A 17,584-nucleotide genomic window follows, 5' to 3' on the forward strand; every position below is an offset into this window, starting at 1 on the left:
CTTTTACAGGAAAAAAGAAAGTCCCAAATGCAAATATGTAGCAGGTCTGCATCATTCATGAGAGCGTCAGTCAAGCATGACTGGCCGCTTTCTGTAACCGCCTGGAGGTCAGAGGCCTAGGGCTCCTGAGAGGGGGAGGAACGCCCAGCGGGCCAGCCCCCGCCCACGTCAGGCCCAGGTGCTGCGGGTGAAGGGAGACCAGCTGTCCTTGAAGAAATGCTGAAAGGAATTGAGGTCTTACCTTACAAGGGAAAAAAATCTGTATCTTTGGGGCATTGGAATCATGGTCCCTGTCCTTGGACTACTCCTGTTCTGTGGAGATCGGTTGCAGAGGTTTTTCTCTTAGTTCTGCACAACCTGCACCTCACCTGCCTGCACAGAAGGGTGGGGGTGGGGGGTGCAGAGAGGGAGATGAGCGGAGGCCGGGGCTTGTCAATTCTGGCCCCCACGGTAACAGAGACTTTATACAGTTTACTCTTCTTTTAAATAACCCAAATAACAAATAAATATTTCAAAGTACAAAGCAAAAATTAAAGGATTTATTAAAATAGGATGACAGTCTATTCCTAACACAAGGAAGATTGTGACAGTTGTTATTCTTCACAAAGCATTTCACTCCTGCCTAAGCGTGCCCGAGGGCCCCCACCGCGGCATGAGAGCGAACACAAAGCAGAACAGACAAAACCCAGACTTGATGCTGCTCAATGGCTTTCGCGAGGCCACCACAGCTGGTTTTCAGATCGGGCTTCAGGACTTGAATTTCAGAAACATGAAGCCACTGGCCCCATGCAATCCTTACTCCTCACGCGTAATTCAACAACTCAGGTTAAAGTAACTTTCTGTCTCTCGTTCTATGCTCAGATTCATTTTTCTCTGACCACAGGGGAAAGCAATAAAACTAATTCTCCAGATCTTGTTGTATCTCTCCCTCTCTCCTTCCATGCATTTCTGAATAATTTTTAATCCATTTATTATTCTGTTTAACTATATATACCAAGAAGTACTTACTATATTTTTACCACATTTTGGAGCAATTTCCATGAGAAATTGTACAAATGTTCTCTAACCTGTCACAAGACAACCTTACATGGGTATGTAAGACTGAACCTAGAATGTGTACACTAGGCTTCAGGCCGCACGCATTTCCTGGGGAGGCGGAGTGGCCAGTGGAGCAGCTAGGATGTCGTTGGAGGGCGTTAACTGGACCTATAATCTCTGCCAGCATCAGGCTATCTCCCAGGTCACCTGTCACCCCCTGTGTGCTTTCCGCTGCAAGCCAACATCTCTGCCTTGTTCTCAGCCATCCCACACACCGCACCCCCTCCCCACCCCTGTCCGCAGTTAAACTGTCATTCAAAACGGGCTTGTACATGGAAATTACGAACATACAACCAGCAAGAGACTCCATAGTGAGGGTAGAATAGTAAGTGTGATGTGAATCAGAGTTAAGATTCCTTTCTTACTTTGTTGCTGAAAAATACTATACCTGCTTTTGAGAATAAGGTTAAATTCTTCTAAGGTGATATTAAAAAACAAAACAAAAACAGAAATGAAAACCTTAATGTGGGTGTGTGCTAAACAGGGGAAATAGAATTGAATAGACATCCTTCGGTATTTGGATGCTATTGTGGATCATCTTTATCTGGACATTAATCCAGACACCATGAGGTATTTTTTCAAATACTATTCTTCTTCACGTAGATAAAAAGTTGTTCATCAAGTAGAAATAATTTATAATAAAAATAACTGTGAAAAACTATATTCATATAATATAGAAACATATGGGAAAATAATTCATTCACGTAAAAATTTCATTCATATAAAAGTTGGTACATCTATGTCAAATTGTCTCAATAGAGAGTGAAGAAGAATGCTTCAGGATTGCTTGTCTATCATGGCATTTGTCAAAAAATTCAACAACAGTTTGTTAAATGCCTACTATTTCATGGCTCTTCAATTAGAAGAGTGGAGGTTCTTGGTAGGGATGCTACATTCAGAAGTAAAGCTCTGTATTTCACAGACCCTTTATTCTCTGCCTCTTCTTTAAATTCTAATGTGTTTTGGGGGGGGCACGTTGCTTACATTTAGTTTACAAATGAAATATAAAAGAAGAAAGAGTGGATAAGCAAAGAAGTCCCAAAAGTATAACATGGCTTTAAGAAGATATGAAAACAGTTGTCGATGAGCCCCTGCAAACATGAGCCAACCCATTTTCAGAGAGCTTCTCATTTCCATGTTGCAGAGCACAGCACCCCCCTTCAAGGGATCTCCACACATCGCTCTTCACTTCTCTGGCTTCTTCTGTCTAGCATCGGCCGATATATTTCCGCTACTACACAGTAACCAGTGTGAGGTGTTAGAGCTTCAATGTCAACAGTTCGGTGAGTTCCCTCATAGACCTTTCGCTCCTAGACACAGAGAAAATAAAAGAGACGATAAGCGGTTTTCAGTAAGTCACTGATTTGCTGTACTTTTGATGCAATCAATAAGTTGTTCCTGGTCACAGTAGCAGGTGGGTGGTAGGGTTTCTTCCCAGACACACCCTCCTTCTCCAGAGTCCTGGGTAAACAGAGGTCAAGTGCTGTGTGGGTACTACGTAAGGACTGCTGATTGCCTGACCCAGGGGTCAGGCTCTTTTTCCAGAGTCTGAACTGTGCGGTGAGGAGAATTGCGTAGATTTGGAGTCAGCTGTAGACATGCAACGTGTGACCACAGAGAGGCAGATTGGGGTTCTCCTCTACGGCCTGCTTCTCCATTTTGCCTTCCTAGACTCTGCAGAGCCTGGCAGCTCTGTACTTGGTGCTTCTGGCTGTCCATAAGATTGCTCGTCATTTCCTGATTGAACTCCCCCCATCCACCTATGTATTTTCTCTTTGAATCAGATTGAATTGGAGTTCTGTTCCTTAGAACTTAAGGATCCCTGTCTTAGATGGCCACCCAAAAAGGAATATTGGATTAACCATCAAATCAAGATAAAGACACAGACAATGAATTAAAATATCATAGCAAAATGGGCACAAATACAAAACGCTCTGACCTGAAAGCCACTTTAAAATAAAGTGTGGAAACTCCATACAAATGAATATTTGTGGCAGTGAAATGGGATGGAACGTTGCTGATGCCAATCTTTGGACATGTGTGGAAGATCAGGTGGAAGCAAGGCGCGTGACTGAAAAAGCACAGAGACACACACACACACCCCGAGAAGGTATCACGGAGCACAAATTCCCCATCAATGAGGGTGAGTGAGAAGGAACTAGAAAATATACAAGAAAAAAAATAAGAAGGGATACAGTAGCAAGAGAGAAGACATTTTATGGTTAAAATGTTAGTCCAATGAACAAAAGAAAACAAAATGCCAGGCTTATCTATTCATCTGACCTTACCCTTTCTAGTGAATTGCTGATTATAAAGACTCGGTATACCAGCTCATAGTAAGTTTCCATCGGTACATTCCTCCCCTTTTGGTTTCTGTGCGGCGTGTTTGGGGCACGGAGAACCACAGACAAGGATCCATTAACTTGGGTTACATTCATGACTGGAGGATCTATTTTTGCTGGAGAAAAGAATAGGCAATGTTGACAAATCATTTTAAAAATGTAATGTTCACATGGATACATTTTGCATAACAACAGATATTAAATTCAGAGATCTGGCAAAAATAATTTTGAAGAGATACTGCTGGCACCTACCATATGAACATCTGAGAAGTTTCTCTGAAGATACTTCTTTATTTACAAAGACTAATAGATTCTGTTTCAGCTTTAAAAGTACACTTATTTCTTCCCAGTCTCCTTTTAAGATCTGCCTCCCCAACTAAGGCATCTTTTGTCAGGATTCCTTCAATACCTGCTCTTACTACTCAACATTCCCTCCCAGACAATATTCTCTTCCTAGACAATCCTATCAGTGCTTATTGTACTATATGCAAACGACCCACAAATTTGTGTCTCTAGTAGTCCTGGATCTGTATAAACATTTCCCCTGTGTGTCTGAAACCTCAAATGCTGCTTTTAACTTAAGAAACTTTTTTCTTAAAATATTGCTTTGTCTCTAGATAGACACCAGGAACCAGAACCTGGTAACCTAAAATGATGCCCACTACTCAGAAATAGTTCCCAGGTGGGTTAGTGCATCCAGTTGGCTCCTTAGGCCCAGGACGCAGACTCTAGGAACATGCTGTCCTAACATCCTAGAACTGTGTTTTCTGAAACGTGTCCTCAGAAAGCCTCAGGGTCTGTGGCGGGAGAAGGCCAAGTTGGAGGGTGAGGAGACAGCAGAGCGGGAGGGGCTCTCACTATTGTTTCAGCCAAAGTCACTCCGATTTTCACTGTTTTATTTTTATACACTGGTTTTCTTATTCTTCTGCCTATAAGGTCCTGGCATAAAGCGTTTTAATTTTTTTTTCTTAATAGGGCCTAGAACTAATACAAACCATTCTTAACTCAGCACTCTCTCGATTTAAATATAACTGAGCCAAAGCTTCACCTCATCTCAGCCAATCTCTTTGGCTAATGTTACCAAGTATCCTAATGGGTTGTAATCGAGAAGGCTTTGTTTGATGGATAAATTTCAACTGGACCCCCTTTCTAGGCTTGGAATCAATAAGCACACTACCCTGAAAAATCCCCCTCACTGGAGTGTACCAGCTTAGTCACGCAATCTCCTTTCCCTTGGCGAGAGAATCGTGGGTGCAGTGGGTTGAGCTCAAATCTCAAGTTATCCCAAGAAACAATGTGCTGGGTACCAAGGATCAGTTGGCTTAATTCTCATTCTGCTCCCCTGCTGGTTGAAGGAAGAGAAAACTTAAACGTGACTTTTTCTAAACTCCACTGCATCTAGCATTTTGGCCACAATTCAATTATTAATCATTTGGCTCTAATGGAGGCCATTGTATCAGTTAGATTGTTACAGAGTGCAGCCAAGAGGGGGGCCCCAAATAGGGATTTGGAATGGGGTCCAGAACTCAAGATGTCCAGGAAATATTAGGATGTCCTCACCCCTTCTCCCACAGGTGTGAGTTGGGGGAAGGGACATATGGAGCAGGGTCATTGAGAGCTGTTTTGCATAGCAACAGCTTTGCAGCTAACCTCTGGCCAGGACATTTAACATATCTATAACCTTTACCTGGTAGCTTAGATATGTTAAATAGTTGTGGCCATGCTCTGAGCCAGGGGGATAGAAGTAACTTCCCTACCAAGATGTAAATGTGGGGCAGGTCCCCTGAGTTACAGTGCCTGTGTGGGAGCTTGGAGATGACTGGCTCCATGACATGGGGCCACGCCTGCCCAGACCCACTATGGCAGCCCAGTAAAGCTGGAAGGATATGAGAGTGCTGGCAAGTGTAGCCGATTGTGGGATGAGTTGGAAATGGGGCTGCAGAGGAAGATTAACGCAGGGATTAAAATCCAGACGCAGCAGCCATTGGAAGGAAGAACATGCGGCTTTGCCCGAGTGGAGACTCCCTTGGCCATTGTGGAGAGAGAACCACCACTCAGCTTTGGCAGAGTGGTGACCCCCCTCCTCGCAGCCATTGTGGAGAGAACCATGCAGCTGTAGCAACAGAGGAGAGAACCACATGGCTTTGCCAGAGTGGGGACCCCCACAGCTTTAGAAGGGGGAACCACCACCCGGCTTTAGCAGAGATCCTGGAGACACAGCTGATGGTGCCAGGAACCGAGAGAGGCCTACCAGCTGAGATGGATTACTGGGAAGAACCGGGGGCTGCCTGAGCCATGGACTTCTATTTCTTTTCCTGAGATATGGTACCCCAAATTGGGCAAAGGGGGGGAAGGAAGGACTGTGTGTGTGTTTGTGGGTGTTTTAAGGGACTTTGGGATTTTGTTGAAGACATTAGGTCACTACTTTAAGTCTGTATATCATTAAATAAACATTTCCTTTCCTTTTCACAAATCTCTGGCATTGAGAGATGTCTTTCTTATAAGGTGGTGGACATAACAAACGGCGGGGGGGGGGGGTTCCTTTCGGTAATAGTATATTGGCCCCACCTTGGCCCCTTTGTTCTGTAACTAGATCATTAGGGTGAGATCTGGAAGGCAAGCGAGGTAATAATGCTGCAAGTTTTAAGATAAATCTTCTTTCATCTTTCCGTGAGGGTAATTGCAAAATGGAGAAAGGTAAGTACAGTTGCTTTGCCTAATAATGGATCCTGATTCTGAGCTGATAGTAATCCGTGGGGACTTGGAATGCACCGCAGGTTTTTGTAGCTGTCAGGTAATAAAAGCAAATTCAATGAGATATAGATGCATATGGCTGACAGAATCGATTTCCACTTTGGTTTTCTGAGCTGTGGCATGAAACTTACTATGGGATAAAAGGTCAGATAGAAGCCAATGGAATTCTTCCTTTGAACAAAATAGGAAATCAAAAGTACTGTTGTATCCCTGGGGACACTGCAGAGTTTCATGCATCACAAACTCCTGGAATGATGCAGAGGCAGTAAGATGCATCACTTCCCCATTTAACTCATTTATTGGAATTATACCCCGCCTCCCCACAAAAAAGATTGAATAATAAAAGGGGTCATTGTAAAGGTGCTCAGATGGTGACTGTGGTGTGATTTCTATTCATTATAGCGTCTCTGTTCTGGAGCCCACCAGCACAGCCTTTAATGTACAGTTACTGCTTGAGAGAATGATTTTTTTCTCTTCCTTCATCCAAGAATTAGAAAGTACCAGAACAGTTCCCTTCACGTGGCTTTCAGAGTCGGGCTGGCTTTCTGGCACAGATAATGTACGGAGTCATTGATCCTGTCACAGCATGTCAGGTTGGTCCACTAAACTGATCACATGACACTGATTGCCTTTGCTGTGCCTGAAGCACTAGGCACTACAGGGGCTTTAAGAGCAAAACGTTGGATTTAGATTTCCTCTGGGGCTTGTTTAGACATTTCCTCTCTAGGAAAAGACAAGTGGCTTTACTTTGCACCCCTAGTGCTGAGAAACTTTCCCTGGGCTTTGTTAGAGCTCTATGACTTTTGGATGAACACACACCACATTGAGTTGCGCTACCCATTTGCAAAGTGTCCCATGAGATTTTGAGCTTTTGAGTGTTGATGTCTCTACATCCTCAGCAACCTTTACCTGAAATTTTATAATGGAAAAGTCAGGTAAGTGTTTCTGGGAATGTGGGTAAGTCAGAACCTCACGGGAATGTAAAATGGCACAGCCGCTTTGGAAAACAGTCCGGCAGTTCTTCCAATGGTTACACAGAGATGACCACGTGGCCCAGCAATCCCATTGCTAAGGTATGTACCACAAAGACATAAAAGCACATGCCTGCACAAAAACTCGTACACGGATGTCTAGAGGAGCACGATTCATAATGGTCCAAAGGTGGAAACCACTCGAATGTCCACAACTGAGGAATGAGTACACAAAATGTAGTATATCCAGAGACTGGAACATTATTCAGCCCCAGAAAGAAACAAAGTACTAAAATATGATAAAACATAGATGAACCTTGAAAACATTATCCTAAATGAAAGAAGCCAGTCACCAAAGGCCACAAATTATATGATTCCATTCATATGAAATGTCAAAAAGGGGAATATTACAGAGACAGAAAGTGGACTGGTGTTGCTTGGGGCTGAAGGGCTGGAAAAGCAAAGGAATAGGAGGGTGACGCCAGTGTGTATGGAGTTTCTTTTTAGGTGATAAAAATGTTCTAAAATTGAGTGCGGGCGATGGTTGTACGTATCTGTGCAACCATACTATACTAAAAATATACTAAAATATACTAAAAAATTGAATATCCACATGATATGGGTAATTATAAAGGTGTGATTATATCTATAAAGCTGTTTTAAGAAGCTGTTTTAAAAAACCTAGGCAGGGGCAATTCACACCTATTTCCCCAATGACCTATGCTTGCTTAGTATATTCACGAACAAAGCGGTGGTGAGAAATGGATGGAGACCAAATATAGACTCAACAGTCCGGACTTCCTCTTGCCCAGGCTTCACTGACACGGCTGAGTGTCCAGTTTCCCAGTAAGATGAACCAAGTCTAGTGTATAGTTCCTTTTATATGGTAGATTTTTTGATTCATCTCAACAGGGAAAGGACAAGTGGCACTGGAATAGATACTTTTCTGACTATAGATTTGTCTTCCCTGCTTCAGTGCTTTCATGAGCAATCCCCCTGACCACTCCCCCTCCACGGATGCAACGGACACCTCACTCATGAGGCTGGTGGCCCATGGTGTATTGCTTATGACAGAAGAACTAAGCGAATGTGGAAGAAGTGAAGCCTTACCGTATATGTCATCACTCAGCAGCCCATGGCTTTACAGAAGAGTAAAGTGGATAATGGAAAGCTCAGTTTGGGAGACAACACCTTGAGAAGCCATCTATGAATTGGTATATGTTCTAATCATGTGACCAATGATATATGGCGCTATTTCTTCCATAGACAGAATTCACTGGTTTAAGCTACAGGATGTGGGAGTGGGAGGGGCAATTCCCATAGTGAATGGTGTATGAAGTAGTTGTTTCCCATGTACCTGGTCCTCAATCCTTTTGGTTATAACGGCAAAGGTTTGAAAGTATTGGAAGTTAAGTCTGCCTCCTAACTGCTTGAAGCTCTTGGAGGCATTTAAGCAACAAGGAGAAAGTGAGGTCCCTGTGTTGTCTAGGACAATGGGTTCTGGTTATGAGAGAGAAATAGGATTGCTATGGATACAGTGGGGGCAGAGAGAAGTGTGCATGGTGTCCTCTGAGGCACCTCTTAGAGCTCTATATCCTGTGACAAAAAATTAATGTAAGATTCTGTCAGGCTTACACAGGAAAGGCCAAAAAGATTCAAATTCCCCCAGACTGAAGAGCTGAGGTGCTGGCTGCAAACAAAGTGAACATTGATTTAATAATGAGAGAAGTTATAAATATTAACAAAAGCCCCATGATGGTTGCAGCTACGAGGACTATAATAAATACCTCATGTTCTTTCTTGTTTTGCTATGAGTATCTGTGTACATATACATTAAACACTTTCTTTTTCCTCTTTCCTCTTTCCTTTTTGTCTACTCTTTCATATAAGGTCTGTTGGTAATGATTTATTTTTTAATTTACATCTTAGATTATGATATTCTTCTTTTTCTAATGATTATTTTCAGGAACTTAACCTCCATTCTTAGGAAGGGTTTAGGGTCATACAGCTCCTTTCTGCTATCTAAAACTCTTTTTTTTTCTTTTAACCCAGGAGGTAACAATCTGGCAGAGGGACACAGTGTCGGCTCTGCAGTCAGATGCGAAGCCGAATTTGAATCCTGATGGAGGTCATACAGGCTGTTGGCCCCAGGCAACTACTGAAACCTCTGTGCCTTGATTTCCTGGCCTGGGAAATAGGGAGAGTGAACACCGTCTTCTAGTGTTGCTCTGAGTATTAGATCCAGTAAAACGACGGCATGGACCTCCACAAAGCACGGAGCCTCACAGCTGGCCGCGCTCTACGAGGGCTATTCAAGGGCAAGAAAAGCAAATGCAAAGGAACTCATGGAACTCACTTTCCCACCAGGGAGTGAACCTCCGCGTCATGGTCCAGCCAGAGGGGATCCCAGCCATGGCTGTCCTCACCCTCCCGTAATAAGCCTCCTGGACATCTGAGGTTTCATTGGTAAGGTCGCAAAAGAATTCTTGAATACCCCAACAGTTCTCTTTATTTTTCCATTGTGTCTGTCCATACCTATAGAAGGGAGAAGAGAAATACCTGAGTTTCTTTGTTCCATGGTATGAGTCGGCAGTTTTTTCAGTCTGTTAGTTTTTCGGACTGGTTGAAAATTACCCTCCAATGTCAGTACTACTGTGAAAGCTTATGGCTACTCCAGAGTATTCTTAAAAAGATTTCTTCAGGTTAACCAGAGTAATCTCTTGCTGAAAGATAAACTCGAGCCTGAAACCTTCTATAAATATTTGAATACTTAGTGCAGTTTTTCCTCTGTTGTATGGACCAACTTCTGTTTTTGAAAACTAGCTCTCCACATCCTTAATGCTTCAGAGGTTTCAACTCTGTGGTTTTCTTCACTTCTCACCAGCTTGTTTTTGAGTAATGTGGTTGATTCTGAGAAGTTGCTACTATGTTTGATCTCAGGTGATGCTTAGCCAACACATGTAGTCAATTTCTTTATTGAAAATCAAGTGGGGATTGTAGTTAGGGCTGTATAAGGAGTCCAGTAATAAGGAGCTGGAAGAGAGGGAGGAGTAACCATGAAAGTTAAAAAAAAGTTAGTGAGGCAGAGGCAGATAGATTGATTCATCCTGAGACTCGGGGATGGGGTAACAGTGAAAGGGAAGATTAATGCTTACTTCCTCATCAGGGACAAATCAAAGACAATGCAGCAAGATGACGGTGAGAGCAGAGCAGGAATTAGAGGCTGGGAGAAAGTCTTCCAAAATACTTGTTAGAGGGCTTGAAATCTATGACGTTCCACAGAATGAGGAATAGGCTGATGTCTTTACTTTGTAAACGATGTATCAGCAATTTCCTTATATCAGGAGGTAACATTAAAACAGAACCAACAACACAGGTTGAGCACAATTTAATGGTTTTTAATTGCTGTGTGTTGATAAGACATTGTCTTTACTGAATTCAGCTGTGATGACCGGCCTCTCTTTTAATGTGACACCTTGTCCTTTTGTCCTGTCCCACACAGGACAGACAGTAACCGTAGACCCACGTGCACTGGATAGGGCCAAAGTGAAAGGTTTCAAAAACATAAATCCGCATTGTGCTTTGGAAAATACCACAGAGCTAAGAACAGATCCAGGCAGTCTGAATTTTATTCAACTTTGGAAGTTCTCTTTAAAAAAAGTATTGTGAATATACAAGTCTTACATGTTGCCCTAAATTTTAACCTTAATTAGTAGTATCATGAGAACTCGCTGTTTGATGTTGGGCCACCAGCAGGCCCACTTTGGAGCTATTTAGACTGCTTATGGGGGAAGGAGGACAAGAGCACCAATCCCAGCTTCCGGCATGCAGGAAGGATTTCCAACTATGCACAAGTCTATTCTTGGAATGGAGAAATATTTACTATAAAGATTTGTAATAAAGATTTGTAATTACACCCAAATGTAAGAAAAGAAGCAGCAGTTAAAGACTGATAAACTTCTAGAAATATCCCTTCTGCAGTTAGTGAGAGGTTAGTTAGTGAAAAAATCTGACCTTGGACCTACTCCAAGCTGGAGAGACACGATGAAATCATGATGGAGAGACAATTTATGGAATACAAATTGTTATTTGGGCCCATAGCTGCATCTGATTTTCTGAATTCCTGATGAAAAACCTTGAAAATGACACCATGACAACTCCTGTCTCATGCCCAGCCAGCACAGCAAAGTACGTAAGAGAAGGAAGAACATCAAAAACCAACAACAAACCAACCAACCCAGGAAACGTACGAGTGGTAAAACCTGCCGTTTGCAAACCAGGAACCTCCATTTCCAGGCCTCCGCTCAGGAGAGGCGTGGATTGTATCTGCGCTTTGGCAGCGGTGCCCCTGAACTGGCTGGGAGACCACACGAGAGGAACACGCATCAGCACGTTCCAGTTCATGCTCAAGCTTACAGGAGTCATTAATTTTTGAAATGGATTTCCTGAATAGCAAACACACTCTAAAAAAATGACTGTTAAGATAGAAATGTATCTTACACACTGACCTCCAGGTGTCCCACAACTTCTTTTTCAAGTGTCAATAATGTCAACTTAGTTAAGTGCCTACTATGTGCTAAGCAAGTTGTTTCTAACGCTCCCTTGACAAACACGTGCTGAGAGTCCACCGAGTGCAGACTCTGTTGTGATGCCGAAGGCGCAGCATGTAAGGGCTTGGTGCTGGGTTTTCAAGGGCTGACATTTGTCTCCGACAAGTTGCATGGCATCATGTGTTTTGCGTCACCAGGTAGCCTTCAGGGGAGAGAAGACAATCCTGTCCCTACCTCTGCTTTTTCTCAATCTCTCTGAAACTGAAAAAAAGCTCAGATTCTAAAACTCCATTGCATGCTAGACCACGTTCTCCCAGTGGCCATGTCCATCAGCCGGAGAAAACTCAAATTACTTACGTTTTATATTGCACAAAGTAGACACTGCTGTTGCCGGCGCCAGCCCTCCCAGGCTGCCAGTGCAGAACGTTGTGAAAATTTCGGGACTGAAAATGTACTCTCTGAGGCTTCAGAGACTCGTGGGCTGGATGAGTTTCTAAAATAATAAGAAAAGGAAAAGCACCGAATATTGATACGGGCGCTATTGCTATTAGCAGTAGTTTTCAATGTAATACCTGAGGCGAGATTTCCTAAAGTCATCACTTTCATTGCAGATGGTGGAAGTGGAGCCCAGAAATCAACATTTTGAATCTTCAATGGGATCATTTTATGCACGCTGAAGTTTCAGAACAATTGTGTTTCAGACTATAAACATGTAAGTGATACATCCTCCCACCCCATTCCCAAACGGTGGAGGAAGTAAATAGCAGTGAGAAAATACTGTCTTCAGTCCCTTCCCCGACGGCCACGGAATGCAATGACTGAGATGAAAGACCCCACCGAGGCCGCCTGCGCGCCTGCCTGGGAGCTGCCATTATCTGCTGCTCTGGGGCAGAATTTCGCCTGGGATCACTTCTGGCTCCAGAACCTCGGGCCAGCACTTGGTTCCTCCTTTCTCAGGCTCTTGCTCAACCTCTGGGTCCTGCCTCAGTGTCCTCCCCCCTCCCAGCGACCTCGCTGCGTTCCAGGTAGTTGGCTTTGCTGTCCCACTCCTGAGTGGCTGTGCTTACCTGCCTGCATCCCGGCTTCAGGTGGCCCAGCACAGTTGCCCAAACTGGCAGATGCTATTGAGGGGGACTGCCAGGCCCTGCTGTGGGGCCTAGTGTCCCCGAGAAGGGTCTTGACAGCATTCGTAGCAGGAAGGGGGATAACTGTGCACTGACATGGCTGATACTTGCCTCCTCGGTCATATGGCATGGGTGGCCCAGGCTCACCTGCACTGAGTCCCATGGAGCCAAGAGACCTTTGACAAAATGTTCTTCTAGAATCGGGAGAAAACCAGAATATGTCACCCCCAAATATGTCTCTTTGACATGAAAATTATTGTGAGCTCAAGGCAAGTAAGCAATATATTCAGGAAAACCTTTTTTTTTTTTAGATTTTTAAAAAAGATTTTATTTATTTATTTTTAGAGAGGGAAGGGAGGGAGAAAGAGAGAGAGAGAGAAACATCAATGTGTGGTTGCTGGGGGTCATGGCCTGCAACCCAGGCATGCACCCTGACTGGGAATTGAACCTGTGACACTTTGGTTCACAGCCCATGCTCAATCCACTGAGCTATGCCAGCCAGGGCAGGAAAGCCTTTTTAAACCTTCCCCCTTTTCTGCCGAAAGGCAGGACATGAAGTCTCCTTTTGCTGGAGACAGATTCCTGTCAACCCAGAGATGGTAGCTGAGGAATCTGCAAACGATCCGGCTTCCTGTCCCATGTTTAACTTTTCCAGAATTTTCTACTTTTGGAAGGCTAAAACTGTTTGCATTTCTCCTGTCATGTCTCTACAAATGTATTTTTTCCCCTGAAGATACTATGTAAGATAAAAACGTTCTAACATTTCACATCTAACATTTAATGTTCTGACACCTAATATATATCATTCTAACCCACCATTTGGAGTTACTCTTCATTTAGGTTTCTCCTTTGTGATGTGCTCTGCATGTATTAATAAGTTGTTTTTCTCTTGTTAATATTTCTTTTTGTTAAAGAATCCCAGCCATAAACCTAAGATGTGCAGAGGTAAAGCTTTACCTCCTGAGCAGACCCAAAGTTTCTGAAAAGGGGTAGGAAGTGGGCCAGATGGAGGAGTCAGGAACATACCCTGTTTTTCCCCGACCTCATTTTCTCTTCCTGCTCCACGGCGGTGGATGCGGTCTCCACCGAGAGTCTCTGCAAAAGTCCTTCCCTTTCCCTGGAATGCCCACATACCTCAACTCTTTGCTCAAATATCATTGAAGTGGAAGCAAACACTCCTAAGCCCATGACCTCATTTCTGAACACTAAAGATTTGTTATTTCCTGAGGTGTTTTTCTATGAACCAAATAGTGGTAATACTGTTATTTGAGGAGGGGGTTTATTTTCTGGGCCTCCTTCAGTACATCAAATGGTGGCATGTATTTGGAAAGAGTCCATTGCCACCATTAATTTTACTCACCAACACTGCTACCTAACCAATCATATTTAGTACATAACAATTCCAAAAGTTTTTAGGAGCTGACAGGCACACAGCCACGAAGCCCTTGCCTAGACTTGACACTGCCCTGAAGACACATGGCTCAGGGCCCCTTATCTCACTTGTCTAGGGACTTCTTCTCTCATCATGACCATCAAGACACTGTGTACGGGACACTCGGGGGCTTTTACGGTAACTCCTGTAATCTGCACGGCTCTTCTGTGAAAAACGTACTATTGTGATCTTCCTCTTACGGACTCAAAACTAAGCCCTGAGGAGCGGAAGGAACTTGAGCAGCAGCACACTCCGGAGCCCGCCTGTCACCACAGAAAACCAAGAACAAAGCCTCGGGAGAGGGGAGCTGATGGAGAGCAAAACACCTACAGGCTGGAGGTGTTCTTCCTCCTCCTTCCCCTCCTCCTCCCAGCTGGCAGTCATTGAACACTGAACATACATGAATATTAAACATGTACCAGGCATGGTGCTTAAAGCTTTACTTCTTATTTATTGCATTCCCACCAACACCAAATAAGGCAGGTACTTTTATTCTTGTTTTTACAATAGGGAAGCTGAGTCTTAAAGAAGTCGTATATCTTGCCCAAGGTTACTGTTCTGGTAAGCTGCAGAGCCAGGATCATTTCGGCAGCATATGGGTTCCTGCCATATATGCTAATTTAGTCCTCGGTACTACCAAGGACCAAAAGCATATTCCACATAACTCCATGCCATCCTGGGAGATGGAGGCTTGACCTGTTTTTATGTTATCCGTCACTAGGCAACTGCACAGTTTCAGGAATCTTACTTGAGGCACTTACACTGACAGGTACCCATCTGTTAACCAGGGTTTCTGATGCCCTTGCTCAGAGGTGTGTTGGGGTGATAGATGGTCTCTGCTCTTGAAGAGTTCTCCATGAATACCAAGAGCAAATTCTTAATGTTTTTTACTGTTTCTAGTCTGTGCCAGGCACAGCTCTAAGTACTTAGCATATATTAATTCATTTAATCCTCAGGATGCATAAGATTCCCCTTCCACGGATGAGAAATTTGAGGCATAGGGGTAGTAGTAAGTCAGTTGACCAAGTTTTTTTAAAGAGTAAATGGCAGAGCTGACATCCAGACTCAGGCCGTCTGACTTAGAGGACTGCTTGTACCCACTATGCTACCGCGTCCCCTGAAGGCAAAGGGAGTGGCGAGGAGACAGAGGTGGGTGCGCATCGGGCCTCATGAAGTATTCTGTGCCCACTAGGAGTGCCTTCTCGGTGGCAGCCACTCCATAAGCCCGCGTGGGTTTATTCAGGCTGCAGACAGAAACTGACTCTACATCTGTGCTCATCCTTTTGTGACAGAGGAAAGCTGAAGTTTTTACAGAGCCCAGGAAAGCATCAGTGCCATTTCCAACAGTCCCTTGAACACACTCAGATGACCAAACTGTGAGCAGTTAAAAAGAAATGAAGCACTTACCTGCTACCCCTGTCAGGAGGAAACTGACGAGGAAGCCTAGAAGGCTGTGTTTAGGCGTCATGGTTGCGAGTGGGGCTGGTCTGGCCACCAGCGTTCCCCCAAATGAGAGCACAGCTCTGAACAAAAAAGGAAGTCAGAATCCTCGTGCGGAGGAGCATCTTCACGCGAGTTTAACAGTGGTTCCTTGGAGCGATCAGAGACTGTATTTGTTAATACACTTTATTATCATTTGGGAAATTATGAAAGTGAAAAACAGTTGCTCCCAAGGACATTTGCTATAAGTCACTTTGATGCGGAAGCTTGACTTTGCAGGGATTAAGGATTCATGAACTGTACAAAAGCCAAAAAAAAAACACCCCACTGTGGATTGGTGGAGGGCAGGGCAGGGCAGGAATTGCACAAGGTGCTCACAGGTGAGTGGATGGAGGAACTCATGAAATCTTGGAATCTGAGCCCTAGAGGCAAAGGTGCCAGCCCCAATTTTGTTGATAAGCTGATTCTGAGTCATGTGCTTGGCAGTTACAGCTATCTGTTCAAAGGAAGTGAGTCCTCCCTTATTGGAAGCTCTCTGACTAATGTCCTGGGTGTACTTCATACCCTCCACACCCTCTGCCTCTCCTCAGGGCTCACTGCCACAAAATTGGTCTTCCCAGTCTATGGTGGCCTTGAGCCCCATGCAAGCAATGCCTCTTCCTTTGAATTCCCACCCCTCAGTGCCCACGAATCTGATAAATATTCTGAGTAACTTTTGAGTATGTCAAACCAAATGAGTCCTTAAAAAGATGAAGTAGAGAAATCATTTTGAGCTGTATTAGATCTTTTCCATATCTTCTTAGAAATCTGATCAAACTAGGTCATCTGTTCTCTGCCCATGATTCATTATATCGTCTTTCTTACCAAAAAAAATTTATCACATCTTTACAGGCACTAAAACTGTACACTAAAGCACAAGAGAGTCAAAGATATTTTTTAAAGAGGCTCAAAAGAGGAAATATATTCTGTCTTCTTTTTCCTTTTGTGTAGTCTCTTTCAAGTTCTTGGTAGAACAGTCTATTTAGTAAAGAGTAGTGAGGGCTGCTGAGCAGTACTGACTCATTCATTCATTCATGCATTCAATAATTTAACACATATGTGCTGCACTATTGTGTGCTAGTCATTGTTCTCAACAGCAAGGTTGCAGCAGGAAGTAACAGAGACATTGCCCCTGCCTTCCCAAAACCCACCTCGAAAGGGGGAAACAGAGCTACTGCAGTACATGAAGATAACACCAGGTTTCCTAGTGCCTCCATGTTATATCCGACTTCTGAATCTAGACTCCTCATTTCCTTCTCCAAGTGAAGTTTCCATTGCTTATAAGGTAACTCAGGTTTTCAAAGAAGAAACCTGCAGCATATCGCAGGTTCATTCCCTTTGTACCTTCTTGGTGCTCCTTACCTTCTAGCCTTATCAACATCATCCTTCACTTACTTGCTGATAATACCCTCTGAAATCTAGACTTTGCAATAATGCTGGTACTTAGTTATTTAGTTAGTTTTTAATCTTCACTCGGGGATATATATTTTTAATTGATTTTAGAGAGAGAGGAAGGGAGGAAGAGAGAGAAAGAGAGAGACAGAGAGAGAGAGAGAGAGAGACAGAAACACTGATGGGAGAGTGAAACAACAATCGGCTGCCTCCTGTATGTGCCCTGACCGGGGATCAAACCTGCAACCTTTTGGTGTACAGGATGACTCTCCAACCAACTGAGCCGCTTGGCCAGGAGAACAGCATTGGTATTAAAGGGGAGATGATAATCTGTATTTGCACTACTGATGTTTAATATTTTCCACACTGATAGCTCTTGTTTTGAAGCAAATTGCTCCAAATTCCGGTCAAGGAAAAAATATTTGAATTCAAGGTTTAATAA

At 43.6% G+C, this 17,584-nt stretch overlaps 1 protein-coding gene across 1 annotated transcript; it reads right to left on the reverse strand.

Moving 5' to 3' along the window:
* Positions 1-509: 509 nt before the first annotated feature.
* On the reverse strand, positions 510-15,965 carry IL22RA2 (interleukin 22 receptor subunit alpha 2). The gene is made up of 5 exons (XM_028511039.2): positions 15,679-15,965; positions 12,073-12,208; positions 9,522-9,700; positions 3,387-3,556; positions 510-2,408 (listed from the first exon to the last, which is right to left on the reverse strand). The coding sequence occupies exons 1-5, from the start codon at positions 15,737-15,739 to the stop codon at positions 2,259-2,261; spliced, it is 696 nt and encodes a 231-aa protein (XP_028366840.1). The 5' UTR covers positions 15,740-15,965; the 3' UTR covers positions 510-2,258.
* Positions 15,966-17,584: the final 1,619 nt, after the last annotated feature.

Source organism: Phyllostomus discolor, chromosome 4, assembly GCF_004126475.2.
Source record: "Phyllostomus discolor isolate MPI-MPIP mPhyDis1 chromosome 4, mPhyDis1.pri.v3, whole genome shotgun sequence".
Lineage (NCBI taxonomy): Eukaryota > Metazoa > Chordata > Mammalia > Chiroptera > Phyllostomidae > Phyllostomus > Phyllostomus discolor.

What these genes read in the sequence shown, in the direction of transcription:
- IL22RA2 (XM_028511039.2), bottom strand. Translation starts at nt 15,739, where the DNA reads ATGACGCCTAAACACAGCCTTCTAGGCTTCCTCGTCAGTTTCCTCCTG. An exon ending in GTTCACTCCCTGGTGGGAAA is followed by an intron (nt 3,557 to 9,521) that starts GTGAGTTCCATG and finishes TCTTTTCTCCAG; the next exon opens with CAAAAATAGATCCTCCAGTC. An exon ending in TCAGCAATTCACTAGAAAGG is followed by an intron (nt 2,409 to 3,386) that starts GTAAGGTCAGAT and finishes CTCTGTGTCTAG; the next exon opens with GAGCGAAAGGTCTATGAGGG.